Source organism: Osmerus eperlanus, chromosome 22 (genome assembly GCF_963692335.1).
Source record: "Osmerus eperlanus chromosome 22, fOsmEpe2.1, whole genome shotgun sequence".
NCBI lineage: Eukaryota > Metazoa > Chordata > Actinopteri > Osmeriformes > Osmeridae > Osmerus > Osmerus eperlanus.
Genome location: NC_085039.1, coordinates 8,599,486 through 8,627,244, shown reverse-complemented (window position 1 = coordinate 8,627,244; position 27,759 = coordinate 8,599,486). Strand labels below are relative to the sequence as shown.

Sequence of the window (27,759 nt, the reverse complement as noted above, 5' to 3'; positions counted from 1 at the left end):
AACAGTGTTTTGGAAAAGTTTATTTTCATAGAGGTAAATGCATCAAAGTAATTACACAAACACATTCACAAATTCAAAACTTCAGGGATAATACGAGCTGCCATGATTGAGCCCCACAATGTGTAAAAATGCCTAAATGTCTTCCACAAAACTTTCACAGAAATTACACAAGTGGTTTTCTTCATTTTAAATAAATTACAAAACTTTACAAAATTGGTAATTTTCCATAAATTGCAGTACTAGTATAACGTGTGTGTGTATAATATGTTAGTAGGTGGGTTTGTGTGTTACAAAAGTATCAGTTGTTTTCAGATATGACCAGGATGCTGTAAGGCAAATTCTGTGATTGATCTCCAAATTAGACATCAAATATTGTGTGGGGCATGGCAGCCCAAGCACACAGACCCAATTCCCTGTTCAATAGCTGAACACATCAGAAAGGCAGGCCAAATTGCATTCAATAAAACTGACAAAATAAAAAGCTATTGACTCATTTCAATCTGCAGCTCAGATTTTAGTTAACCAATTGTATCCTTCATTTCCTAAAATGATTTGCATCTATAAATAAAATCTTACTCTTCATAGTCTACCATAAATCTAGATATCTCTACAGTACAAAATAAATTCCAGTGATTTCCCTTCATTGCCATGAACAGGCTCAAATTATCGGCGTTTTCAATAATATGCACTACAGAAATACAAAACACTATATAATAATTACACTTAAAAATCACAGAGAATAAAAGGCCAGCTTTCACTGATACACTTGCTGTCCACCAGCTAGGGCCCAAAGATGGCCGACCTTCAAATTGGAATGTACCCGAGTTCTCTCCTGGCAAGCGCCTGCCTCTTGCCTTTACTGTGGGACAGCTGTAAATTAAGACACTATGGCTAGCCTAGCCTAGCCCACCCTCAGTAAAGGGCATTTTGCTTGTCAAGTCCCTCGGTTCATGACTAAGCAGTGTCATCCATCCCAATGTGCTACAAAAAGAGTGGCTCATCGTACCCTAGTTCTTCATGTCAAGTCCTGGTGGAACTGCTCTCACAAGATGAACCATCATCTAAACAGTTTAAGTCCTTGTACAACCTGTCCTCATATTTCATCATACAAAGTCTTCTTTGTAAAAACACAAGTAGTTTTCTTCGTAGTCTATGTGCCTTCATTTTATGACCTGAATGGACATGATAATTACAATAACATAATAATGATTCAATTACCACCAACACAATCCACTGAGGCAGCTAAAATTATTAATATTTTGGGGAATACATTTCCACACAAACAGACAGACAAGATACACACAAAACTTACAAACATACCACCAGTTCAATACCACAATATTAGAGTTGAACAGTTTCATACTTTCCCCTCTTCAATCCTTTGCTACATCCTTACTTCCTCCTTTGGACTGGACGCACCAACCTCACAGCAGAATCGGTCCGACCCAGAGTTTAAGTGTTGTACTCAAGAGTCATTGTGCAGCTGGACACTGAGCCATTCAAATCTCCCAGCTAATTTCTCCCATGTCTTCATATCATTCCAGCACGCCTGTTACTACACCCATTTTGCATTTGTACCCACAGAGAGGGGTCACCCTGGGATACACTCAGATGGGGACAACATGCTAGCTTTCACCAAACCGATTCCTACAACAAACATCATAACGTCATTTCCGCATCACCTTTGACCTTACTTAGAACCGCATTATAGCCAATAGTGCTTGAAAACACCACCCAGGAAAAATGGTCTACATTGTCAATAAATAATCATTTCAAATTCAGAAATTATTATTAATAATAGAATAATAAATATTGCCGACGAGTGGTTTGAGCTACAGCTAGCAGAAGGCTTCTCTAGTGGGACATGTCCTCAGCAACAATCTGGCCCTATGGAGGTCAGATCAATCAACCGGAGTTCACAGCAGGCATCGAGTGACAGATTCAGAGTCCATACAAAGTCATGTGCAGTTTGTCAGCAGTATCAAAGAGGAACACGGGTCTAGTACCGACACTTCATGCTGAGATCTATAAATTGCAATCATTCTATGCCAAGTCAGTAGTGAAACCTCTTCAGTGTTCGTCTGTGTAATAAACAGTAGTTGTGTCCTAACGGTCAAATTACCATAACTTTTGGCTTCAGTAAAAAAAACAAGGGAGCATTTATAGCTGCTATAGCCTAAACACCACAATTACCCAGTGAACTAGTTTAAAGTACATGGAATGCACCGCCTTCTATTTGAACCTAATCGATCAACTGACTTTTTGGCGCTGTGGGTGTGTAGCTTAGCATGGCACATTGGTTTGGCATGAAACAGACAGGTGCAGGAGAGTAGTCAGTACTGTGTGTGTGTGTTATGACCAAATGCATATCTTATGCCACCCATCGAACGGCTATCCTGTGTGTGTGCGCATTAGTGATATCAGTGTCGTGTATCAGTGTTGTACTTGTGGTGATGCAGTTGTGATGGCACAAATGAGGTAATACAGGTATTGGGTTACAGTGTAAAAGGTCACATAGTGTTGCGTTGCAGTAGTCTAGCGTGTGAACAGCAGTGATGTGACAAACCCTAGTACCATGAAACGGTGCAGGTGTGTGCATATGAATAAAGAGTCAAAGTTGAATCTTCCGCACAACCATAGGTACGCGTGAATATATGTGCGTGCGCCACTCGTGTGTGTCTCCATCCCTGGTACAAAAAAAAATAAAAAGTGTAAATATGTGCTTCCATGTGCTCTGTGTGCGTATCAACATGTACGGTCCCTCAGTGGTGGGTCTCCAACTCCACCACCGTCCACTCTCCCTGTGGCGAGCTCCCCGGAGCCTCTGGGGAGAAGCTGCTGACGGAGGTGATGGTGGCCGAGGGGGGGGTGAGGGGGGGCAGCAGATTGGGCCAGAGGCTGCTTTCCAGGGGGCTCAGGGTGCCTCCCCCTCCCCCTGGAAGAAGGAGCAGGGAAGAGCAGCCGTCCCCGGCCAGCAGAAGGGTCTGGTTGATGAGTTGCTGGACGATGTCCACCTTCTTCCCCCAGTCCAGGTCCAGGGGAGGGGGCCGCTCCGGGGACTCTGGAGGGGGAGGGGACTCGCCCTCGGGGCTCTCCGTTCCGTGAGAGGAGTGCCGGGGCTCCACCTGAGGGGGGGAGTCCGGAGGGGGCGTGGTTTGACAGGAGCTGGTGACGGAAGGGTCTGTGTCTTCTCCCTCTTCGTTGAACGACGCCCTCTCTTGTTGGCCGTCGCCATCCTTCAGAGTTGGCGTTAGATCGCTGTTCTCTTCCATGCTCAGTTCCTTTACTACATGGTCGTCCTCTTCATCCTCCTCCTGATCCTCCTCCTCGCTATTCTCCAGTGCTTCGTAGATGGTGCAGAGCCCGGAGGAAGGAGACAGCAGGACGGCAGACTGGCCTTTCTGGCCTGCTGCTGCTGGTTGTTGTTGAGTCTGCTGCTCCAACTCCTGCTGCCACTGCATGATCTGCTGCCTCTGCTTCAGCTCCTGCTGTTGCTGCTGCAGCTGCAGCTGGAGCTCCCTCCTCTGCTTGTCCAGCTCCTCCCTCTGTCTCAGCTCCTCCCCCTCCCTCCTCCTCCCCTCCTCCTCCTCCTCTTGTTGCTTCATCTGCCTCTCCTCCACGCCTTCCTTCGGCTTGCTATGCTGCTCCCGGCGTTGCTGCATCTCCAGCAGCTGCTGCTGGTGCTGCTCTAGGCGGCGGAGCTGGGGGCTGGCCTGGCGGCAGGGGATCCTGGGGGGCAGGTCTGCGCAGGTCAGCCTGGGCGGGGTCACAACGTCACAGTGGGATTTGGGGGCGGCAGGGTCACGGCGGTGCTTGTGGGGTAGCGCGTTCAGCCCTGCGAGAGGAAGGTGAGGCGGCCCGGTGGAGTGTTATAGAGAGAGTGAGAGAGAGAGACAGACAGGAAGTGAGAGAGCAGTGCAGTGTGGGTGAGAGCAGGGTGAGGAAGGGAATTCAAGATGGAGTCTCCCTTTAGCGGAGACGTTAGTTTGTAAAAAGCATTTACTGTAGCACCAGCTTTGTAAAGGCCGTGCAGATTCCGCTAAACTGTGTGTCCATGTTAACATTACATCATTGGTGAATAAGTGCAACAGTTACAAACCTGAAAGGCAAAGCATGGAAGGGTGAGGAGAATGTTGTGAAGCAAACGGTGCCAAGTAGAAAAAAGTGACAATGGGTGAGAGGGAGAGGACATGGGCTGGGGGGGGGGGGGTGTTAAAGCAAGAGAGCAATAATGCAAATTATGCAACCATTACCATTAACCCTTTAAAAAACCAGAGAACCCTTTTTTTTGTGTGCAATAAAGCGGCCAACTTCCTGTATACGCAGTAACTACCGACTACAGTGTCGTGAACAACCAGTAACAGAAAAGCTTGTAAGCTCGAAGTCACAGTCCGTCAGTCCCCCCCTTGGGGCTCGCAAGTTAGTGATACACATGCAAGACATGAGCGTTGACCATGCTCACACAAACAAAACGCAGGCAAGGCACCATGTGAGAACTGGCCCTGTAGCTTGGATTTACATCTGCATGCATTAAGCCAGTGTTAACTAAAGCACCTACAGACCTAGGCCCAATTCCAATACATTATACCCCCCCCCCCCTTCCTTCCTTGAAGTCAATCTCAAATCAACATGATGGGTTCCTAGAAAAGCTAGGTTTTTAACAGCTATTGTATTAGGTCATGTCAGATCGGTAATTTCTCCAAGGAATGTAGATAGGGCAGGATGCAGTTGAACAGTATTAAACCAGGCCTCGGACTCAGGCGACAGGACCAGGCCCTGAATTGAGCAAATCCAAGCCATCAAAAGGCAAGTCAAGCCACTGTGACATCATGCAAACGGGTGTCAATCACAAAGCCCGGTTATATTAGCCAAGTGAGGTTAAAATGGTGCAACATGCAAAATTCCAGAGATCTTTTAACACAATACAAGGTTAACAAACATAAGAGAAAAGGCAAAACAAAGAAAGAGGACATAGAGAAGAAAAATAAAAAATACAGCAGTAGAGCGTGAAGGGAGGGCCTTCTTTAACTGGACGACAGGAAACTTCTTGTTGCTTCTCAGTTCATATTGGTGTTGGTGGCACAGGGAAAGTGGAGGTGAGAGATATCCATGGTGATGAAGGACGGTTCTCACAAATGTTGTTGGTAAAGGGGAGGAGAAGAGGGTTGGGGAACTGGAGATCACAGAAGGTCCCTTGGTCTTATTCTGGATGGTAAGAAACATGTGTGTGTGTGTGTGTGTGTGTGTGTATGAGAGAGTGCGTGTGTGTGTGTGTGAGAGAGTGCGTGTGTGAGAGTGTGTGTGTGTGTGTGTGTACGTATAACATCCTTACTGACATGTAATTGACGTGCCATGTGGTAGAACCTCTTGACAACAAGAGATTTGAGTCAACTCAATACATCTCCCCAAGACCTATATAAAATAAAACTGACTGGGAAAAGAGGAGTCATGTTAAATATCTAATCTTTATTTAAAGCTGAAATTGTAAATAATTCAAAAGAAGGACAAACATAGGAGGAAGGGGTAAATCTAGCCTCAAAAGTGCAAGAAGAAAGGGGGCGTGTTCTGGAAGGGGGAAAGAAAGATCTCAAGAGCGGTAAACAAAAGAAAAAACTAGAATTACAATCAAAATTCATTAGCATTTTGTTCAGTAAAAAGTGTTTGGATAAATACACAAAGTTACAGTCCATTCAACATTTGCTTTTGTTAAGTTTCAATTTTTTTTTTCATTTTTGCTTCTTCGTAAACAGACCAGTCAATTCATGCCAGTTGAGGGTGATTGGATATGCAGTGTTAATTAAAAAAAGAAAACAAAATGAACACAAACATTCTACAATAATTGATAGTAGTAGCTATTGCACATACAGGAGTTTAAGCCATATATTCATAATGGTAATTGGGTATATCGTAGAGGGAAGTGGCACTGCTGTAGCAAGTCTTTTCTTTCTTCCCTTTGTTTTATTTAAAAAAAATGTTTTGCTCTCTTCTTTTAACCTTTGAACATGTTATCCACCCCAATCAAAGAGATTTTGGACAAACAATGACAAGAAACCACAGCAAAGAAAGGGTTTGGTGGGGTGGGAGTGGTAAAGGCGCATTATCTGGTGTAAGGAAGTAAGGAAACAGGCTGGGGGAGGGGGAGGGGGGGGGGTCACTATACGTTACCTGCCAGAGAGTTCTCAGTCTTTTCACAGATGGCAGAGTAGTAGGGCGGCTGAGCATCAGGCCCAGGCTCTGGGTGCCGAGAGCCCAGAGACAGAGAGGGGTCCAGGGACCCCCCCAGGTCCCCGAACTCCCCCAGCTCCGCTCCCTGCCTCCCACACAGCATATAGTGATGCTCATCAGGGTGAGAACCACCCCCCTCTCCGCCCAGAGGCAGGAGGTCTACGAGGGGCTCACCCGAGGAGGGCTGCCGTGGGGAGGTCGGCTCCCCGATGAGGGATGGAGCCTTGTCTTCCTCTGGCAGCTCCTCCAGGGAGAAGATGCCTGGGCTCTTGGCGCAGCTCTCGCCCGTGGAGTGGGCGTTGGAGCTGGACGCCGTGGTTGTCGTTTCGAAGCCGTAGGATGCAGCCGAGTTGGCTGAATGCGGTGTGTCGCTGCCCCACTCCTCGCCGATCGCTTCTTCTCCTTCCTCCAGAGCAGACAGGCAGCGCTGGGCGGCGGCAGGCTTGGCTTCGAAAGCCGCGTTGACGATACCGCCGTCCTCCAGAGGCTCATCCAGCTGGGCCTCGCCTTCCGTGTCACTGGCCTCGTCCTCACTGGTGGATGAGGACGAGGGGTTCGAGATGGGGGCCGTAGCAGGACCGCCCAGCACCTCGTCTGCGGGAAGGGTCTCTGCCTCCTCTTCCTCCCCATCCCCTCGGTCCAGGTGGATGCCCAAGTCCTGGTCCTCTGGGTCAGGCTGGAGGGACAGCACCGGAGCAGGGGCCTGCCCATCATGGAGCTTACCCTCCTTGTTGTAGTTTCGCAGCTCCTCTGGCGTGCTGGTCTCACTGCTGCTATGGGCAGCCAGGTCGGCACCGCTGAAGGTGCTGGACTGGGACATGAACGGGCCAGAGATGGGTGCGGGGGCCAGGGTCTGCATGGGGCCCAGGCCAGGCTGGTGCTCCTCATCCGGGCCTTGAGCAGGACTAAGTTTCGGCAAGCTAGCTGAAGGCATGTGGAGAGCTGGTTTTTGGGGAACAAAGGGGGCTGAGCCCAGCTCTAGCCAGGCTTGGGCGGGAGACTGGGTTGGGGTTTCAGAGTCCGCCTGCCAGGCGTCTACTGAAGGGCTGGCGGGGGCTAACAGAGGTGCTGAGGCATTCTGGGCTGGCTGGAATGACTGGGCCCAGGGATTGTTTGGTTGGTCCCATTGCGCGGCCGAGGGCAGCAGGGGGGCAGGGTTAAGCAGGGCAGCACGATTGAGGTTGTCCAACCGCTCATCTTCAGCAAAGTCATCTTCGTCAGCGTTCCCGTAGCTCTCCAGCCCGCTCTCAGTCACGCCCTCGCTGGCCATTTCCACATCTTCATCCTCCTCCTCCTCATCATGCCTCACCCTCCTCGGGTCCTCCGCTCTCTCTGACCCAACCTCCATATCACACACTCGATCGTCATCGTCCTCGTCTTCGTCCTCATCCTCCTCAAAATCGTTCGTGGGGATGTCCGGCACCTTCTCGAAGTCGGGGGAGCCAGCTGAGGCACCTTCCATGTCCACGATGGCCCCCTTCAGGCTAGCGTCTCCCAGGTCGTCCATGCTTTCCGTGCCCTCCAAGACCCCTGGAGCGCTCAACTCGGACGCCCCCTGTTGGCTGCAGCTCACGTCCTCGGAGTCAAGCTCCGATAGGAGAGCGCCGCCCCCTCGCCACGCCGACCCTCCCGCGGGCCCTGCCGAACCGGGCCGGGATTCCTCTGTGGGCTGGGTACCGCTCATGTCTGACACAGACACCTGCTGGCTGCCTTCCCTCTCCTCCTCTTCATCATCCTCATCCTCATCATCCTCATTGAGGTTGGCCTTGAAGATACCGTCCCCTTGAGGGGCAGAAGCCTCGAGAGATACCGGTGAGGAGGTTTCTAACACCTCGGGCATTAGCAGTGCAGGCTCCTCTGACTTTGTTGACTCTACAAGTGAGGCCACAGCTGGGGTAGGTCCTGCTAGGAAAGGTCTTGGTTCCTGTTCTGGACTGAGGGGGACAGCAGCAAGTATTGGATCCTGCTGCAGACTGGCTGTTGACATGATGGGGCTGTGTGGAGGGGAGGAAAGATCTTCTGCTGGGGTGTCGTGGTACCCGGGTGGAGTGACCTCCACGGGGGAAGGAGAGGGAGGAGACACGGTGATCAGAGCTGGGACAGGGGCTGATGGGACATCCGGTGATACTTCCTCCGCTTCTGCCTGTGCTGCCACCTCGGGCTCCGTGGAAGTTGCAGAGACAACGGCCACAACGGCCGCCGCAACGGCCACTGTCGCTGTTGTGCCATGAGGCTTCTTGGTGATCGAGAACGGCACGACAGACTGGGTGGGCTTGGAGGTGCGTTTGATCGCCTGAGCGGTGCTGCCGGCGGCCGGCTTGGTAATGGGAGAAGCAGGTGGGGTCCGGCCCAGGGGCTGTCGGGTGGCAGGTGGCCGGGCGGTAGGGGGTGCTTTCCGTGTGGCTTGGGGCCTGGCTGTTTTGAGGTCGGCAGTCTTGGAGGGAGTGGGGTGCTTGGAGACTGTGTCTGATCTGGGGGCAGTGGTCGGTTTAGGGGCATCTGGTTTGGTAGTGGCCGACGCCACAGGCTTTTTAGCTGGTGGTCTGGTAACATCTGAAATGGAAAAAGCCAGGGGATTGTCACCAGTTGAGCAACTAGCATCTTGGTATTTGGTCCATTTACAGCAGTCTGTTTTACAGAGAACCAACATTGCATCGTAGGCCGGGCTTACCTTTCTTAGCAGTGGTGGGTTTGGATGACTGTGCTACTGTGGTCCTGCCAGCAGGGGGGGCTGTGGCACCTAGTCTATGGGCAGGAGGCCTGGCCGTGGTGGAGGTGCCTGGTGGCCTGGATGTGGCCGTGGAGACGCCCGGGCGAGATGTAGGTGGCTGGGTGGCAGGTCTGGAGGAGGAAACGAGGCGTGAGTAACTTCACCACCTTTAGACAGCGTCAACAAGGAAAGACCTTTGGTCATAATTAAACAACACAGACTGGTTTCATATTTATGATACCAGCACACAAGGATATTCATTCCGAGAAGACTTGGAACGCTTCTTGTTGACACACCCCCGCGAACATTCCAATCCCTTAAACCAAAGGATCATCTCGAATCCTCATGCGTTGTAGCTTACCGATAGAGACCTGGATATGTCATGAAAACCCTTTCCAGTTGCTCAACATTTACCACCTACTGTGAGGATCAGACGATGCACTGCTAAAGCAATTTCAAGAGGCAGCCAAAAACACATTAACAGGAGCCAGCCGTCGTTCCACTGTAATGCACCCTCATAGTCATTCTCTAATCCCGCTCTAGTGGACGGGAAAGGGAGTGAGAAGGATGGAACTGGCGAGGAACAGAGCGATCGAGGTGGGTAATAGCAGGAGGAGGAAGAGGAGGTGGGAGACGGTAGCCAAGGAGGATAGGAGGGGAGGTAGGGTTGGGGGCAGAAGGAGACGGGAGGGGGGAGACTATAATCGATCCCGTACTAAGCTCCCCAGTCTGCTCTTCAATCTAAAGGAGTTAGAGAGTAGACACGCCTAATCCAGTCAATAACTCAAGCTGCAGCCTGACGCTCTTAAATCTCTGAGTCTGGTGCGGATCTTCCCCTTCTCTGATCCTGTTGCACCGTGTTGCCTCTGAAGGCAAGTGCGTGACTGGACAGCACAGGATTAAAACCCTCCGTCAGTTTCCATTCATGCCCTTGTCTTTTGAGGATGAGTTTTGAATTTAAGGCTACAAGCTGATCCTAGATTTGCACTGGAAGGAGGGACCATGGAAATGGACTTGACCAGTGACAGGGAACTCCTTGATCCTTCAACTTTGTCACGGTAGTCCCTGTAGAGTGGATACCAAGTCAGGGAGTCAGGTGGCTGAGCGGTTAGGGAAGCGGGCTTGTAATCTGAAGGTTGCCAGTTCGATTCCCGGCCGTGCCAAATTACGTTGTGTCCTTGGGCAAGGCACTTCACCTTACTTGCCTCAGGGAGAATGTCCCTGTACTTAGTGTAAGTCGCTCTGGATAAGAAATGACTAAATGTAAGTCGGCACCACAGTAGGCGTGAACTGCACATGCCTTCGTATTCACCAACTCTGTTGTGCAATATTCCATAGCCCATCAACAGTGTAGTGTCAAAGAATATACGGTTCAATGGCTTCTTCAATTACATTTTACACTACACCCGCTGAAGGCTACATGTAATGCATTTGCATGGTTCATCTTGAGAAATCGGCCTTAGTCAGCGCTCCAATTCACCACTACAGCAACCTTCCTATAGACAGTTAGTCATGAGGGGCTTGTGTGTAATTGGCTCCAGGCCATGCTAGCACTTCTGTAACCTACATACAGCCAGGTGGAGTAGAACAATACAAACTCTGCGGATGTGGAGGAGAAAACTTTGCATATTACTGCTCCCCCCTCACGCTCATCGACAAGGATTTATCCGAACAACATCTTTAGCGTTTGGATGAAAATGCGCCAGACGTCAACGGGAATAGCGAAACGCCATATGCCACTAGGGCAAGTCACCGTCAATTACCGCAACCCCCATCATGCTTTCCTCTTCATTTCATCCACTTTTGTACAGTGGACAGACAATGCAGTACGTGACTTGCCAATGACAATAACATGTACATAAGAGGGGGAGCCCGGAGTGGACCTGCTTGCATGCCTGGACACAAATGCCTCTCCCACTGAGTCCACACGACAACAATGTTCGTTTGTTTCCCAGGGATCGAACAAAGAGTCTGGGTCATTATCATAATGGGCTGCATCTACTGGGCTTGGGAGGGAAACTGACTGTATGGTTAAGTCAACCAAAAGAACAGAAAACTGTGTTCTTAAATGAGCACTGGAAGAAGAGTGTTTGCAGATAGACAACAGGGGGAGAAAGGGATGCATAGTCAGGGTTGACAGAGGGGGAGGGGGGGGGGGGAAGTCTACAGTGATGAAATGAGCAGCAACAAGAGATGGAAATAGAGGGGAGGAGGGGAAAGCCGTGAAATTGAATGAGGGAGCTATACAGCGTCACATTAAAAACAGATTGCCCTCATTTCTCCCATTTCACGAGCGAACGGGGAATGTGAATTGACAGCCACGCTCAATTACGTCGCGAGAGACACTCTGGGGAAGTTGATAAAATGCTTTGCATCTGGGTTGGGAGGGGGTGAAGTCGGAGGGACGGACGAAAGGGGATGGATGGGGTCGCGCTGGGGTCACGGTACATCAACCTCCCGTAAGAGCGGGGAGAGTTGACTCTCGTGACTAAGTTCTGTCGCAGACAGACGGACGCAAGACAAGGTTGGGCGGCTCCGGTTTTGTTTACGGCGGCCGTTTCAAGAATTTCCGTCTCTTCCAGAGACAGCCAGAAAGCAAGATTCTCCTGGCAGCAGATTAAATATTCTGTTTTAATCAAGCCAGAGAGAGAGAGAGACCTAGGAGGTACAATCTCTCTCTATTCAGGGACGCCCAGCTTTTCCCTGCGACCAAGTCTTGTTTCTCCCCCTCTCCTAGTCCTCCTACAGGCCCCCCTGTAAGACTTAAGCAACCAGACCCCTCCAACAATACACTGTTTGGCTTGTGAGCCGTCCAAAAACAGCTCCTCGCTCTTCTCCTCTTTTCATTATTAAGAGAGGAGGAGAAATTCCTGGGGCTTGTGCTGGCCCAATAGCAGCAGCAACAACAGTTCACCATAAAATACAAAGAACCCACGACCCAAATCAGCCTTGTACAGGATTTCAAATGAAGGGTAGAGAGGATGCCTAGCAACGGATAGAGAGGTGGTTGTTTCGGTGAGGCCTAGGGTAGCGTGGAAGGAACAGTGATGGATGAGACTGTGTTTGCGTTGGACAGTTACACTGTTCCCTGCCAAAAGTAGCAGTGAAACTATATGGTTTCATCCCTGAGGGAGAGGGCAGGATGGGATACGTGGGAGGAGCCATGTACTTCTAGTCTCGTGGTTAATTCATGTTCGTCGACTTCGACATTTCTGAGGTGTTCTTGTGACCTTGGCGGTCCTTGTATGGGATTAAAAAGATGGACGACCCATTATTTATGTGGAGTGAATTCCATCATTGAGGGCTCTACAATCTGCGTGCTTACACTCACTTCTTACACACCAAATCTCACAGGGAGTCTTAAGGCCGACCAAAATGACAGATGAGCGGGAGGGAGGGAAGGATTGTGGGGGAAGGATGGATAGAGGGAGGGCCCAGGGGGGATTCTGGCCGACTGCCTGGTACTGTACATACACAGGATGAGGGAGGAAGAACGGAGGGAGGGAGGGAGGGAGGGGAGAAGGAGGGAGGGAGAACGGAAGGCGGGAGGAGGGGAGAGAGAGGGAGGAAGGGGGTTGGACAGTGACTGACTGCTCCGACGGTACAAGGACACTCGCTCCTCTAAATAACATTGAAAGGAGGGAGGGAGGGAGGAGGAAGATGGATTCCGGGGGATTAGAATTCCCCCGACATCTCCACCGACTCCTCCTCTACTGAGATGAAGCCATCCAGCTGTCGGTCGGACAGACCTGGTGGTTGATTGGTTGAGCAGCAGGCGGACGGTCCATTACTCCAGGTGATGACGATGACGACAGTGAAACGCATTTAGGAGACCGATTGTCTCGTTCACCAGCTGTGTGCATCCCTGTGACCCATCACGCATGACTGGGTAACTGGAACGCTGGGTCTTGACATATGTTTCATGCAAGTGCTAACGGGAGACATTTCCATGAGCATTTTCAGTTTGTGATATCGGAATCTCACTCTCTCTAGGACGGTTGGTCTCCCCCCTACCTCTCTCCATCTTTCAACCTTGTGCTTTATTCACCCTACCATGTCACCATCTCTCCTTGCCCTGGGGTACCTGTCAGCTATCACCTTGTTGAGCCTAAAATGTCATCCAACTTGTCCTTGTACTTTCTGTTCCAGTACACATATTTGCCTTAACTTTTTCAGTAACAGTTTCACTCTCTCCCCTGTTTTGAACATTAATAGCTGATGAGAGCGGGGATGTTACTCGGGGATTGTGAGCCTGTGACGCGCTTCTGTGGTTCGTGGTGAAAGCCTGGGTGGTATGCACCTTTGGCTTCCGGATCAGTCCATGGCAGATGGTGTCCTGGTGAACTGCAGTGTAAGGTGATGCTGTAACGCCCCCTTATGCTGTAACGCCCCCTTATGCTGTGTGCTGTTCCCAGAGTCCTGACTAATGTGGATGGAGCAGGAGACAAGAGGTCTGGCTGGGAGAGGGTCTGTTCTCTTCTCCCAGACAACCCGACGAGGCCAGGGAATGAACACACACACGCTGCTGCTTGTGTTCAAATATAGGCATGATTTCACCCACAGTCGTCAAAACGATGCTCTAACCGTCGCACACACCCTCCACATTCCTGAACACACACACACACAGGGAGAGGAGGGTTTGATGCTACTTTCAGTTGCAGCTATTCAGCCATCTTGCCCCAGGGCATCCTCAACGGTTATAGGAGTTCTTTACCTGAAACCTGCTTTTGCATCATTTAAAGGGAGAAGGAGGGGGGACACACACCAACGGCTTTAACGCTGGCCATGATAAAGTTAAGCGGTGCCCGGTGTTGAGTACATGGACAAAATGGCCACTCAGCTCAAACAACACATAGACCTGTCAAAACACCAGCTGGTGCAGACAACACAAGACTAAGTCAGTGTGATCGTGAGCGTCTGTCTGAGAGCCTCAAGTCTGAGTCCAAGGCATCCTGTGTCTTCGTATTTATACAAAAATGTGTGTGTACAATTGTTCATGAGGTTTAACAGAGAACGCATTAACCCGTGCCGAGTCAAATACAACATTTCCTAATCTAATAAGAGCAGCATTATGGAGGAAGAGAAGGGAGGTGGTCAATATCGAATCACGCCTTCTCAAAACCGAACACTACATCCTGTGTCGGCTGAGGCCGATCTAAAGACTCTGAAGTGGGTTCCCCTCTTCATGTCTTCGACATTATATTCTCTACATACTTCATTCATTTCAAAGGCAGTAGTCATGAAAGACAAGAACACTAGGCTAACTATTGGTAGTCTCTGGCAGACTCCATTAAGTCAGTGTAAAAGCATTTTACAAAAAAAAAAGACTAGGGAAAGAAGCCACATCTTAATAATTGGGGACCCGTGGGCCTCCCAAATCAACCCCCCGGAGCACAGGGCACAGTCCTAATGACTAACCCCCCTACCCCCATGCCCTGGGGTGGCCTGTGCCCTGCCCCTCCACATGACAAAGACCATGTTATCCAGCCGCTCTGGCAGCACTGGCTTTGGCCATTGATGGGGAGCGAGAAAGAAAGACCGAGGCAGAGTTACGAGAGAGAGAGAAAGAGAGAGGCTTCTCTGTCTCAGGTTATTTCGGTCTGCGTGACTCAGACTCTCGGAGCGAAACCTGACCCAGTAACGGTCAGGGGGCCACAATGGACACTTTTCATTTGAGAAGTCCTCCAGGGTCCCCACAGCTGAACAACTCCCCCTCTGATCCCCCCCCCCCCCCCCACACACACACACCTCTGTTGGGGCTTGGAGTCTTGTGTTGAAGCTCCTGATCTCGGGATGTTTGTGTTGCGCAAGTGAGTGGAGACGTCTCTGTTTAAACATTAGCTGGCCTTGGGGGGCGGGGGGGGGGGGTTTACACTATTCAATGTGCTTCAGTGTTACAACAGTCACAAAGCTACTCTGCTGGTAAATTAGTTTGCATGGCCTTGTTCCCTTAGGGAGGCTTGCTATTGGCAGTCTTACCTGGTTGCCTTGGGAACCGTCGTCCTGTCTGGTTTGGCTACGGAAGTGCTGGGCTTCGGGGCAGATGTCGGCCTGGGAGCTGGAGAAAGGGAGGAAGAGAGAAAGTTTGGATGGAGATTCCATGCTTGGATGGTTATTTAACATTGAAGCTGTAGTTACGCCCTTTGTCTGACCTGTAGTTTTAGGTCTGGTCCCGTTAACTGGTCCAGTCGTTGGTCTCTTGCTTAGAGTACCATTCCCTGTGGTTGTCTTGGTACCGTTGGTTGCTGCGGTAGCAGCAGAGTTGGTCCGGGGCACTCCCACATGCTTCCTGTCAGTCACCTTGGTCTGGGTCCTGACCGAGGAAGCAGCAGCTGTGGCTCCGCCCACTGGCTTTTTAGCTGCGGTGGCCGATGACGCTCCAGTACTTGTGGTAGTTGTAGTTCTCTTCTTGTCCGGTGCGGTTTTCTTGGTCAGGTCGTTGGTTGAGGGCTTGACTCCGTTCATCACACGGCTCTGAGCGGTGCCCGGGCGAGTGCTGGGTCTCGTCTGGCTCGTGGTCTTGGCGCCGGCGGTGCCACCCGTGCCGGGCCGGGCCTTGGTTGTACCTTTGGGCTTGTCTTTGGTCTCTGCTGCCTTGCCATTGCCCTCCTTGGCGGCGGGGGGCGCTGTGGCGCCTCGGGCCTGCTCCTCGGGTTGCGTTGGGGGGGAGCCTTCTTGCGGCACCTCCTCCTCCTCCATCACCAAAACGGACGTTACCGGCTGGGAGGGTTCAGCTCCTAGTGCTTCTGTGGGCTCCATGGTAGCCATGGCAACCCCATCCGGCTTCATCCCCCGAGGCGTGGCTTCTCTCTCACCAGAACCAGTGGCACACGAATGAGAGTTCTGTGTCCTCTACTGCAAACGGAGCCGACCTGAAAACCAGAACACCACAACACATAATCATCTTAGCCTCCAGTTGGAGAAGGGGAGACAAATATGAAATGTTTTGCTCATCTGGGAACTGCAAATAACCCCAGATATACTCATCACAATAACCACATATGCTGTATGACATGTGCTCATGACAGCATTTAAAGACTGTAGATAGGACTGAAAGGAAATGCCATTTATGGAAAAGAGGCCTCTTAGGAATTCAGAGGGAATTGGAAAAACAGGAAGTAAGCAGCTAGAGAAACGTCCATTTACGATGTTTCTGAAGAGAAAAGTCTCCATTTCCACTTAAAGTTGTTGATATACCAATTAAGAAAAGGACTAGTCATCGGAATGACAGCGCCAATGTAACTAAGAAACCCCACAAAATGCTAGGTGACCACAGTTGATGACTGGTGTTGGGAGTAAATGTATGACATGAACTGAGGTCTACACCAGAACTCTAATGAGCTCCTGGAGAGGAGAGGAAAGGGCTGTGGTCTGGGGGTGCAGAGATACCGAGGCCACACAATTCCCCTGTCATGACACACCATAAATGAAGAGCGGAGGATGGAAAACCGGGACCACATGTGCCATTTGTTAAACGATCCCGTTTTCCTGTGCAGGCCAGATGCTAAGGATGACATCCAGCGATTACTAATACAAGATTCAGATTCCTACTCCGGGCCAGGCCTCAATAGACAATAGGGCTGAAGTAGTGGAAACTGTGGGACACAAAGTGAATGTTTGTGGCCCAAGAAGTACTGGGGAAGGGGAACATTCGACTCTGCTCTTCTAAGCGGGCTAAGTAGTACTGTATACAGAATTCGGACTAACTGACATTAGGAAAGTCCCTCCAGCCCTACCCAAGCTCCCTCCCCAAACCAAAACGTGGCTTCAACTCAGTTTCCGCTTTTCTTCGAGTCCCCCCCACCTCATCCCTTCGTTTTTTCCCCAACCGACCCCCCCGCCTTCCCCCCCCTCCTTAACCCCTCTGCCCCCTGTACCCGCAGTGGCTTCTTCCCCACCCCCTACTCCTTTCTTTTTCCCCTAAACCACTTGTTACCCTTCTCTCCGTCGCCCACCCCCCCCCCCCCCCACTTCCTCCCCCCTGTTCCTATAAGATCTCTTCCCAGAAGACAGTTGCACAGATGGCCTGGGCAGCACAGCCATTGTATGGTTCCAACAAAACATGCTTGGCCTGAAAGAGAGAGCGGGAGCGAGAGAGAGGAAGGGAGGCTGAGTAACGGAACGAGGAAGGGAGAAAGAAAAAGAAATTGGAGGGAAAAAGAAGAAAGGACTAAGGGGCCACGTAATTAAAATAAAAGAGGATAACAGAGAAGTTAGGAAACAAGCAAGAGCTATAGAGGAAGACTCCAGGAGGTAGCAAAAAAGACAGAAAGAACAAGGACTAAGGAGGAGGACAAAGAGAGGAGAGATAATACATTTTTATTGCATCGGGACATCTTTGAAGCAGAAGGCTGTCTGGACTGAGGTCATGCTAAATACCGTCTGACGGAGACTTCAAATCAAGCAGTTTTCTAAAGCATCATATTACACTATTGATCTGTATGAACTCTTACTGACCGAGACCTAGTTTCAGCCTCTGAAAGGGAGAACTTCAACTTAAACAGTGCACCGTGGGGGCACGGTTGGTTACATATTAACGCTAGAGATACCAAAGAGTTGCACATTCCGTTCCAACTCGCCTTGCCCCTCACTGCACATAATTCACCGTTCACAAAAGGACTGGTTTACTTAGGAGACATTGTGTGGGAGACACGAGTGGGGTGGTGAACTTCAGCAAACAGATCAATAGAGCGAACGAGCAGACAGCCCGTAGACTTTCTGAAGAACTAGTTGGGTAGGTTTGGACCTGGTAGTAGCTTACATCAACCCCCCCCTCCCTGCCCTATCCCCCCACCCCATCCTCCCCCCAAACACACCTTTCCTCCTTTCCTAAACCCACTCATCCTTCACTAATGAGCAGTTCTGACCTGTAATTCAGAGAGTACAAACAAGCAGCCTTCAGTCCTCTCCGTTCTCCCCCGTTTTCCACCCTCGTTTCTCCTCCGCCTCCTTTTAGGTTTGGCAGGAACAGGCTTCCTCCCCCCCCCTCCCCCCTCCCCCTCCTTTTTCTCACCTCTGCTGTAACGTCTCAATAGCGAGACAGCGACAGAAGGGAGAGGGGGCTGGTTTAGTCCCAACTCCAGACTAGGTGTAGACAGACATCCAGGATGTCCTACGTGACACCTGATTGGACACCAATCAGGGAAGGCTGCCTGCCAGTTAGGCCGAGCCAGCGGATTCCGACAACAGCGCCAGAGTGTCAGACTCGCAGGGTAGGAGACAGATTAACACCCCGCCCCCCCACCCCAGCTGCATTTGTGGGCAGGATAAAAGAGAATGATTTGCCCCCGGGGAAGGATGGCACCGATATCCACAGCCATGCCCTTGTCACCAATGCCAGGGGGCTTACTTAAGTGCAGTGTGAATCACATTCCCTGCAAGCGTGACTGCGGGCAGCACCCAACCTTACTGCCCGACGTCTGGTGACTGCACACAGGGAGGTGGGCACCGGCAAAGCACACCGCATGCCTCGAGTTTCATCCAACTACTTCGGATCAGAGTGACGTCTCCTCCGGATTTAGCCGTCACAAGTGAAATACCAGGATTTTAAAGATTTTCCCAGACACACTTATGTTTCCGTCAGGGTTTCTTAGATTGTAGGACTTGGATAGCAACCAACGTTATTTGAACTATTAAAAAGGTCACTGTAAATCTTGCAGGGATTAGGACTACTTCAGAGTCAAATATTTGCCCCGGGAACAACTGAGGCAACGCCCAAGTATTAAATAGATGATGCTTCACAGACACAAAGAGCCTCATGCATGTTGATGAAATATAAGTGCTACTGTGTAACCCCTCCCACAGTCCACCATTTGCATAACAAATCCCAGTTCAAAGAGGACGAATAACATATTCAGGACACAGCAGGACTCCCTTCCAGCAACTAGCGCCGTAGCTAATACCACAATTAGCTCTATACACTTGCCAACAATTACCAATGTGCTAGAAATATGCAAACCTGTATGCTGTGTTTGTAATGGTCTCCCTGTAGCTCAACAACAGGGTTTGGCCGGGTAGACTTTTAAGGAAGAAATCCAATTCACTTGAAGGTGAGGATTTATCGAAGTGTTTCTAAAACATGGGCCGACAATGTGACAAGCATTTAGGAGGCTGCCCAGACAGAGCTGGAACCTGTATCGACCTTTCCTCTTCTCAGGTCACCCGGCTGTGTTCCATCTTCTGATGAAGACTTGTGCTTTTAATTTGTCTCCGTCCGTCTGTCGGAGAACATCGCTCCCTCCTTCTGGCTCCACTCCCTCCCTCCCTCTTCCATCCCTTTCTCTCTCTGGGCATTTTAATTTCATCTGTCTGCCTTCCTCCAGTCGCCAACACATCAGACATTAGCCATGTGGCGCAGCTAAATGGGTCACTTTTAATACCCCCCCCCCCCTTTCCCTCCGTTTAATACAAACACAGAGAGAGGGATTTAGCTGCCTTTCAGAGCTGGCTCTGAGGTTTTGGGACTGCCGGGACAGGGACAAACAGGGGCCATGCTACCGATGCCAGCTGAACGCCACACTCAGACTGAAAGTGTTGAAAAGAAAGTGTCTCTCTAAGCTCGGCTAACAATGCGAGGCAACAGAGGCTAGTGAGTGAGGAGTGTGGTTTGTATGTGCTTGTGTGTGTGTTAGTCTTTAAAGAGGAGGATCCTATGCTGAGGGGGGGGGGGGGGGGTCGTTTGGATGATGTCAGAGACCCTCCTTGTGAATGTGGCGCAGGAATGCCGGGAGAAACTCAGGGTGTCTGTGCATGAACATGGCCACCCCTGCAACATTCCTGCTCTGCCTCACTCCTCGAGGCTCTCTCTAAACAGCTGCCAGAGGAAAGGGTGTGTGTGTGTTTGACCCGTGAGGTGTGCACAAAAAAAGAGAGGTGTGTGCGCATGGAAGCATGAGCTTGTCACAAGTTCATACATGTAGCTGCATAACATACATAAGAGTATATGAGCATGCGTTTGTGCCCGCTGGATTGTGTGTATTTCTTTCTATGAGTGTGTGTGTGTGTGTGTGTCTGTTTATGACTATGAATGCATGTGTGTGTTCACAGTGGCCAATCCCCAGCTTCCTGCATTCTTTTCATTCCTCTTCGCTACCAAATAGCCTTGCATCATCTCCTCTGCCTGATATCGATGCCAAGAGACGCGACACAGCCCCATTTTAGATGGAGCCAACACTGAACCCTCTGACTGGCTACCTTCCTACGCTCCCCTCCCTGGTCTCCATGGCCAAGGCCAATGGATGGAGCTTTCAGCACAGTGTGCGCGAGACTGTCGCCTCTGTGTTGCTTGCAAGTGAGCTCTCTGGTCATCCCTCTCTCTCTCTCTCTCTGTGGAGTCATTAATGGACCGCTGTCTGTCTTAGAGGGGGGGGGACAGAGACTCCCTCAGAGGGGCTCTGACCACAGGAACACAGGCCTTATTCTCAGAGTGTGTGTGAAGCCTATTGGTAGAAAAAAGGGGGGGGGGGGAGCACGCAAAGAGAAGAGAGAACAAATAAATAAAGAGTGCGGGAGCTGAGTTTCGGGAAAGGGAGGGGCCAGGGGTGGAGGAGGAGAAGGGGCTTTCCTTCACGGCGCGACCAGCAACTGGTCCTCTCACCATGCACACCGCAGGCAGGATGTGGACCAGCAACTGGTCCTCTCACCATGCACACCGCAGGCAGGATGTGGCCCAGCAACTGGTTATCTCACCAAGCACACTGCACTGGGTCATACGACGGACAAGCTCAACAACCACCACATTCTGTTTCCTTATTGGTTTCTGCCGAACACCCTGGCAGTCATTTGCCAGCCAGTAAAAAAACAAACCAGATAAGCGAGCTAACGGGAACCACTTTCTCATTGCAGTCTGGGGGAAAAAAGTGACTTGGAAGGTCCAGAAAAACTGGCCTATCAACTATCTAGACCAGCTGTGCATGACTGGCTGAAGCATTGAACTAAGAGAGAAAGGGAATAGGTGAATTAACTGTTGAGGAAAGGACTGGTGATGAACGAAAAGGAGGATGGGTAGAGGTGTGTGTGTGTGTGTGTGCTTGGAGACTAGCATGAGCTTGTTGCTCCATCTGACCATACAAGGTAGTGTTATAGTCTCAGCTTCATCACCAGTGAGCGGATAGTACACACACGGCCCAGAGATACAATCTGATGAAATCACACACACACAGGAGAGGTTCACCTGAGTGTGTGAGACTAGCCGTGCTCAAGGCAGTGCTCCGTTAGAACAACCCGACTGAATGTCTGCTTCAGTGTCCGGATGGTTCCAGAAGCTCTCCCACCCCAGCCCTCACTGCAGATCATGAGTCTCCTGCTGACTCCAAGAGAAAGACAACAAAGAAAGACCAGTCCCTGTGAGGAACAAAAAGAGATACAATCCAGAGGGGGCTTGGTAGTTTGGGAGACCAACCAGCTGACGAGCATAAATGCAACACTGTTTAATAAGTAGCCAGTGGGCTATGCCATCTTCAAATACTTTCTGCACTTTAGGATGCAATTCATCAGCAGCTCTTTGAAATTGTCTGCCGGTGTGGGGGGGGGGGGGGTGTAGTGCGTGTGTGGGTGTGTATTTGCGTGGGTTTCAGGGTGGGCGATAACTCCGAACCGAAGGCCGTTGTTTACATCCCAACACTCTCTAATCGCGACGGTCACATTCCTCGCCGTACTCTGCACAAGAGGCAGGAAACTGTGCACACACACAAAACACAGCCCAATCCCTTATGGGAGGCAGGGAGGGAGGAGGGAGATGCATTCTTTCTCACAGTCGTTGATGTCTGACAATAACAAAAACAGGCCATGGACCTGCCTGCCTGCCTGACTGACACACACACACACACACACACACACACACACACACACACACACACACAGGGCTCCCCGAGCGCTAAGCCTCGGTGCCCTCTCATACACACCCTATGGTGGCAGGTCTTTGAGGCTGACCCGAGGGTGAGGACAGGGTGACGGATCCTCCGGGAGGTTCTGCTCCACCACAGAAGACTGCTCACTGACCTTCACACCTCGGACTGACCTCTCCAGAACACTGAAGACTGGGAAGAATTGAGCCACTACGACTATGAGCCCACTGAGAAAAGCTGGCTCTGTTTTCACATCCCACACACAGTCAAACCGTGCGGCTCAAGAACTCAATTATGAATACAGACCCTTGACTACAAAGTATTTCTGAGCATGATATCACTTTTTGGCATCATAATATCATATTTTTTGGGATTTGCCATTCTTTTGTACACAGTACAAAAGACATGGCATGCTCTATTCCCATCTAGCCCCTCCCCCACGCGGCTTGGGAGGGAGTGGTTACCTCGGGTGGCTCCGCCCCCAAGGAGAATTAGTGCACAGCACGACAGAGCTTGTTAACTCTAGACAAAGACTTGACGTTAATCCACTATGATCTGACCGGTGGTCCACATGTAACCCCCACTCAACCCCGCACACCCCCAAACACAAACAAACAACATGGATAAACTCTCCAACCTACATAGGACATGTGTTCCTAAATAATATGGCAACGAGAGCAAATGCCAACGGGGAGTGGTACTGGGACTCCCTGTAGACAAGATATGTGCTACGATGCCAAGCTAAAACCTTAGAAACGCCACGGACAGGGTCGCAGGGGCTTAGCCACGCTAAACTATTCATCAGGGAGGATTGGAGTGGACGCTTAGCGCGTGTTAAATGCCGGTCAATTCCACTGGGGGATGTTAAACATGTGCTAAGTGATGCTAAACCACTCAATAAAATGAGCTGTATGCGCAGGTGCTAAAGCGTTCTACAGACAAGTGGAGACTAGCCAGTTAGCCCTGGGGGTGAGGGGCAGTCTAGAGAAGCACACCTGCCTGAACTCTTCAAGTGGAATCGGCTTCTTACCAGCACTGTTTAAATGGGACCGTATACAACCGAAGGTTAGAGGGGTAGAGGAGTATGTGGTGTGTGCGTTGTTGGGAGAGGGGGGGGTCCTATTGTCTCCTCCTGTGCCCCCATGGGCAGAGGAGGGGGGGGGGGATTAACTGCAGGAGAGCAGCTGGCATGACTGGCTCTGCCCAAACACACCAGAGGAGCAGCAGGGCAGCAGTGAGTCTGGTGAGGAGGGAGGGACGGAAGGACAAAGCGATAAGGCGAGTTACCGGAGAGGTCGCTGAGGCAGGGAGAGGGGGGGGATTGGTGACAGGAGAGATGGATTGAAGGAGGAGGGATAGATAGGGAATGGATTGATGGATGGATGACAAGACATGCAATGGACGGAGGAGTGATATCTAACAGTGTGATGGGTGGATCCGGCTAACCATTAGCACACATGCAGAAAGTCAATACTGGAGGAGAGTGCCTCAGGGTCAGATCAGTTACCAGGGATTTTACTGGGCAGGGCGAAGCCAGGCCAGATGGACACTGATCTCTCACACACACACACCCCTGAGCACACACAGGGACAAGGCACACACACACACAAGCACACAGAGGTTCCATTACAAAGAGCACAGCTCTTACTCATGGATGGCGAGTCAGACCCGATAATGAAAACAGGATATGTGTAACCAAGCCAACACAAATACACTCCCTATTGTACCTCTGGGCGCTCAAGTTCACTTTATCAAACCTACGGGTCACCAAGTAGTTCTAAATTAATCACACAAAAAGGTACTACTGGTTATTGTACAATAAACAGATTGCTAGAAACAGCTAAAGGAATAACTTGAGAGGTCATTAGAAAGTACCGAATGTGGAAAAACTAAACGCATGAAACAAGGCCCAAAATGCCTTTGGTATGATGCTCACCAACTTCCCAAAACGGCATGACCCAGGAGGGAAAAAACACAAAACGTGCAGAGTGCCATTTTAAATAATGACAACGTTCGTGGGCCCCTGGTTTAACAGGGACTACCACAGCCAGTCTAATACCAGTGTCCATTGCCTCAACCGTGAAGCTAGAGAGACTGGGGAAACGCCAACTCCGAAACCACAGTGACGAGATCTGCCTTCATCCTCCAACACCACGGGCACACGGTCTGAAGGGGAGGCCGAACCCAGCCAGGAAAGAGGAGGAGAAACGCCCCACACACCAATAAGGAAATGATGAAACGGGCTGTAACAAACGTTGTTAACGTTGACGCAAGGTGATGTCGTTGGGGAGTGGATGTTAGCTGGCAATAGGGTGACTTAATGGTTGCTGAGGTGGAGTGGAGTAGAATTGCTAGGCAGGCGGCATGCTGGGAACTGTAGTTCATGGCGGGCGCATTAACTACTTGGGGTGGGGGGGTGAACCCAGTGGCCTCGACGTCCGCAGTAATCTCCACAGCTGTTGCTTTTGGGCTTTCACACTACCCACCATCAGCCTACAGTTGTCATTCCACACACCCGTTTCTTTTGATGGAAAAAGGGGTCATAATTTCAATGTAGGTTTTGTTTGCCTTTCCAATTTGTGGTTCGCCCTGCTATTGAACTCGTAAAATAATAATTTGTGTGAAGGACATTTTTTGGGCTCTTTTAAATTGAACTGTTTCGGAGCAGAAAAGAGCCTTTGTGCAGATTTGGTCTTTGGATGGCACAGACGCTACGGCAGGTCAGCTGAATGAGCAGTGGGTTATTCTGGTGAATGCCTGAGACCTGGAGAGAAGTCAGGCAAGGAACGTCCACTGACCCGGAAATTTCCATCAATGGCGTCCATTTTAAGCTCCAGGGCACGCTCTGCCAGACATGCCATCCATGCCAACCACCTGCAGTTCCCCTCAGTCACGACTGACACAAACGGCCTCAGCTGTTTCTTAACGATGCTCCACGCCCCCTGACAATAGATGTCATTCAGCAGAGGAAACCTTTTGAAGAGAATTCAAACACTGCTTTCACATTCCTGGGGCAGAAGTACAGGCTGACACTGATCCCATACCACCTCTGGTGAACCGAGGTCAGGTATGCTTTTGATGACTCAATAGGATGAGCTAGAAAAGAAGGGAGAGTTCATGGAACTGATTGAAGACAGAAGAACTGAGTTCCTTTGGAGGTGGGCTTCTATTTTAGGGAGAGCTTGTGTTCCATGTTTAGGAAGGGGAAGAGGAAACAGAGGTGTGGAGAGGAACAGAGGCTGGATCTTATAAACAATGGCACTCGTCATAACGGCAGGCCTGTTTGGAACCTCGGTGTGAGGGCTTCACACCACCAGTGATAACAAGCACTGTGATGACTCCTGCCGTGGCTGGGGGTGTTGGTGAGAAAGGGGGAGGGAGGGAAGAGGGGGAGACGGACTCCTTGAAATTGACAGATACACTCTTCCAGAGGGTGTTACACAGACACACTGTATCAAAGACAAACATTTACCACTCGTGAGTAAATATTGGCTACAGATCTAACCCAGAATCAATAGTTTGATTAACTGCCCAAGGCATTTATTTGTTAAGTCATTAAAACCAAGGGACTTAGATTTTCCACTTTATTAAACTGACTTTAGCTTGGTCAGAGGCAGTTTGAAGACTGCACCCCTCCAGAATCAACTGGTTATGTCATTCGTATTTGGAGCCAAAACCCGGATGACAGATAGCTTGGTTCCTATCGCTGGGATCTGCAGACGTAGCGGTCTGATGCTAGTACCGAGCACTCCTCACATCCATGCCAATAATATCACTCGGTGTGCAGGCTAGGTGCGAAAAGTGAAAACAGGAGAGCGAGATGCGAATCTTCGTAAACAACATACCATCTACCAGACATCTCCAGACCTGGAGGCGCGCAAGACCTGAAATGGGGCACCCCCCAATTCCAAAAGCATGACATTTACATTTAGTCATTTTTAGTCATTTAGCAGACGCTCTTATCCAGAGCGACTTACAGTAAGTACAGGGATATTCCCCCGAGGCAAGTAGGGTGAAGTGCATTGCCCAAGGACACAACGTCAGTTGGCATGACCGGGAATCGAACTGGCAACCTTCGGATTACTAGCCCGATTCCCTCACCGCTCAGCCACCTGACATCCTAAATCTATGCACAGTGTCCCTTAAATAGACAACAAAAGTAGCATGCCATTTTATTATCTATTGCTATTGCTTTTCTATGGGCTACAAGAATGATTCCAACAAAGAAACTCATCTGCATGGATGGAGCGTCCCTAATCATACACAATTGATGAATCGATTGCGGATTCGCCACACCCAGTTTCCATAAAACACTTGCTGATAGGACAGCTCGATCGGACAGCACTTAACAGCCGAAAACTCAGGGCAAAATCACGATTTCGCAGACGCCAAATAGCCATTTGGGCATCTTGGTCGCAGAACAATAGGCGTCTGCACGGAGACGAGGCAAGTGTTAGGCACGTTGAACCATTTTAAGCGATGTGGTCTGACCTGCCCAAATCAGAAGCCACATTTGCATGGTAGGCTAGCTATCCTTTAAGCCAGTGCGTTTCGTTGTGCATGTCATATAACGAGCTGGAAAGGGAAACCAAATGCTAGAGCCACTGTCCCATTATTTTGTGAACAAACCACAAGCATGGCATTCGAATAGGGATAATGGCCTTTTCATATCGCTTATTTCATAGGTCGAATGATACCGGTTCGTTCACGCAAGAAAATCCCAAATACACAAACAAAACCATAAATAAAAACAAAAACGCAAATGACAGAAAACAATGTAACCTGTAGTCTACAACAAGCTGGTTAGCAAAGCATTTGCCATATCTGCACTAAATTCTTACCGTCAGAATACCGAGGCACGTTTCTCAGCGTTTCAACAGATTCTTGAAGGTCTGTCCTCCTTTTCCTGTCCTGCCAGCGAATATGCAGGGCCAGACGAGTATGAACAAATACAAATCGAGTGGACAAGCTAGGATTGGCAGAACAGCAACGTTAGTGTAGGAAATTCTCATACAGCTCCCTGCAAAATGTCCGGACAGCGGGATGTCTTGAGTCACGTTCTGTGGACAACAGACGTTACTTCTGGAGCTCGGGAATCGAATAGGGGGGAGTCACCACATTGTCGCGCGGGGGTGAAATTGAAGGAGAAGCATGGTCAAAGAATAAGTCGCACACAATCATTAGCCAATCACAAACACGGGCCGTGGTTTATTCAAAGCAGCAATGATGTCAGATTGAACCACCTCCCTCTTTTCCCTTTCTTTAGTTCGCTGGTCCTCGCCCTCTCCCCCCACCCCACCCCACCCTCCATCCATACCCTCTGTATGAAGTTCCAAAATCCAGCTGCATGGTTAATGTTTAAAACCAATGTAAACTTCATGGCTGTGGGTCTCTCCATTTAAACCAGACTACACATTAGACATCAAGACACGCAGATACGTATAACATGAACGCATTTTAAACAATAGAATTTCCTAAAAGCATGGGAAATGCCTTATTCATATAGTCTTATCGTCCAAAACAAGAATGCATCATATTTTTCCATGAAGTAAATCTGTACATTGATCTTATGAAGAGAATACAGTCTCTTTTCTGCATGGGTCTTCTTGATACACCCACAAAGGAAGTGGCAGTCTTTTTCCCAGCCCTCAGTTGCAGCTGCTGGCCTTACAATAGGACTGAATAAAAAGAAGAAACCATACAAAGACTATGGGATTGACAGAAAGAGAGAAAACGAAAGAGAGAGAGAGTTTGAATGGGCAAAGAAATCTGACATCAACCATTTTTTTTTCTGTTATGGAACACAAGGACAAAGAGGTAGAGGGAAGAAGGATTTGAAAAGAGAGTAAGAAGCCTCGGGCAAAGAAAACTCAATTCAGTGCCAGAGGGGAGAAGGGAAGCGATCGCCAGCAGACACAAACGCAGGTCTGGGTAAGAAGACGCTGACAAGGAAATCTCATCCCGTTCCAGAAGTGTGTG

At 50.0% G+C, this 27,759-nt stretch overlaps 1 protein-coding gene across 1 annotated transcript; it reads right to left on the bottom strand.

The window, feature by feature from the left end:
* Window positions 1-4: 4 nt before the first annotated feature.
* prr36a (proline rich 36a) lies at window positions 5-26,935 on the bottom strand. The gene is made up of 6 exons (XM_062448329.1): window positions 26,622-26,935; window positions 15,088-15,807; window positions 14,915-14,993; window positions 8,897-9,066; window positions 6,166-8,778; window positions 5-3,835 (listed from the first exon to the last, which is right to left on the bottom strand). The coding sequence occupies exons 2-6, from the start codon at window positions 15,722-15,724 to the stop codon at window positions 2,763-2,765; spliced, it is 4,572 nt and encodes a 1,523-aa protein (XP_062304313.1). The 5' UTR covers window positions 15,725-15,807; window positions 26,622-26,935; the 3' UTR covers window positions 5-2,762.
* Between the last annotated feature and the right edge of the window lie 824 nt (window positions 26,936-27,759).

What these genes read in the sequence shown, in the direction of transcription:
- prr36a (XM_062448329.1), bottom strand. Translation starts at nt 15,724, where the DNA reads ATGAAGCCGGATGGGGTTGCCATGGCTACCATGGAGCCCACAGAAGCA. An exon ending in ACGGTTCCCAAGGCAACCAG is followed by an intron (nt 9,067 to 14,914) that starts GTAAGACTGCCA and finishes TTCCTCCTCCAG; the next exon opens with ACCTGCCACCCAGCCACCTA. An exon ending in ACCCACCACTGCTAAGAAAG is followed by an intron (nt 8,779 to 8,896) that starts GTAAGCCCGGCC and finishes TTTCCATTTCAG; the next exon opens with ATGTTACCAGACCACCAGCT.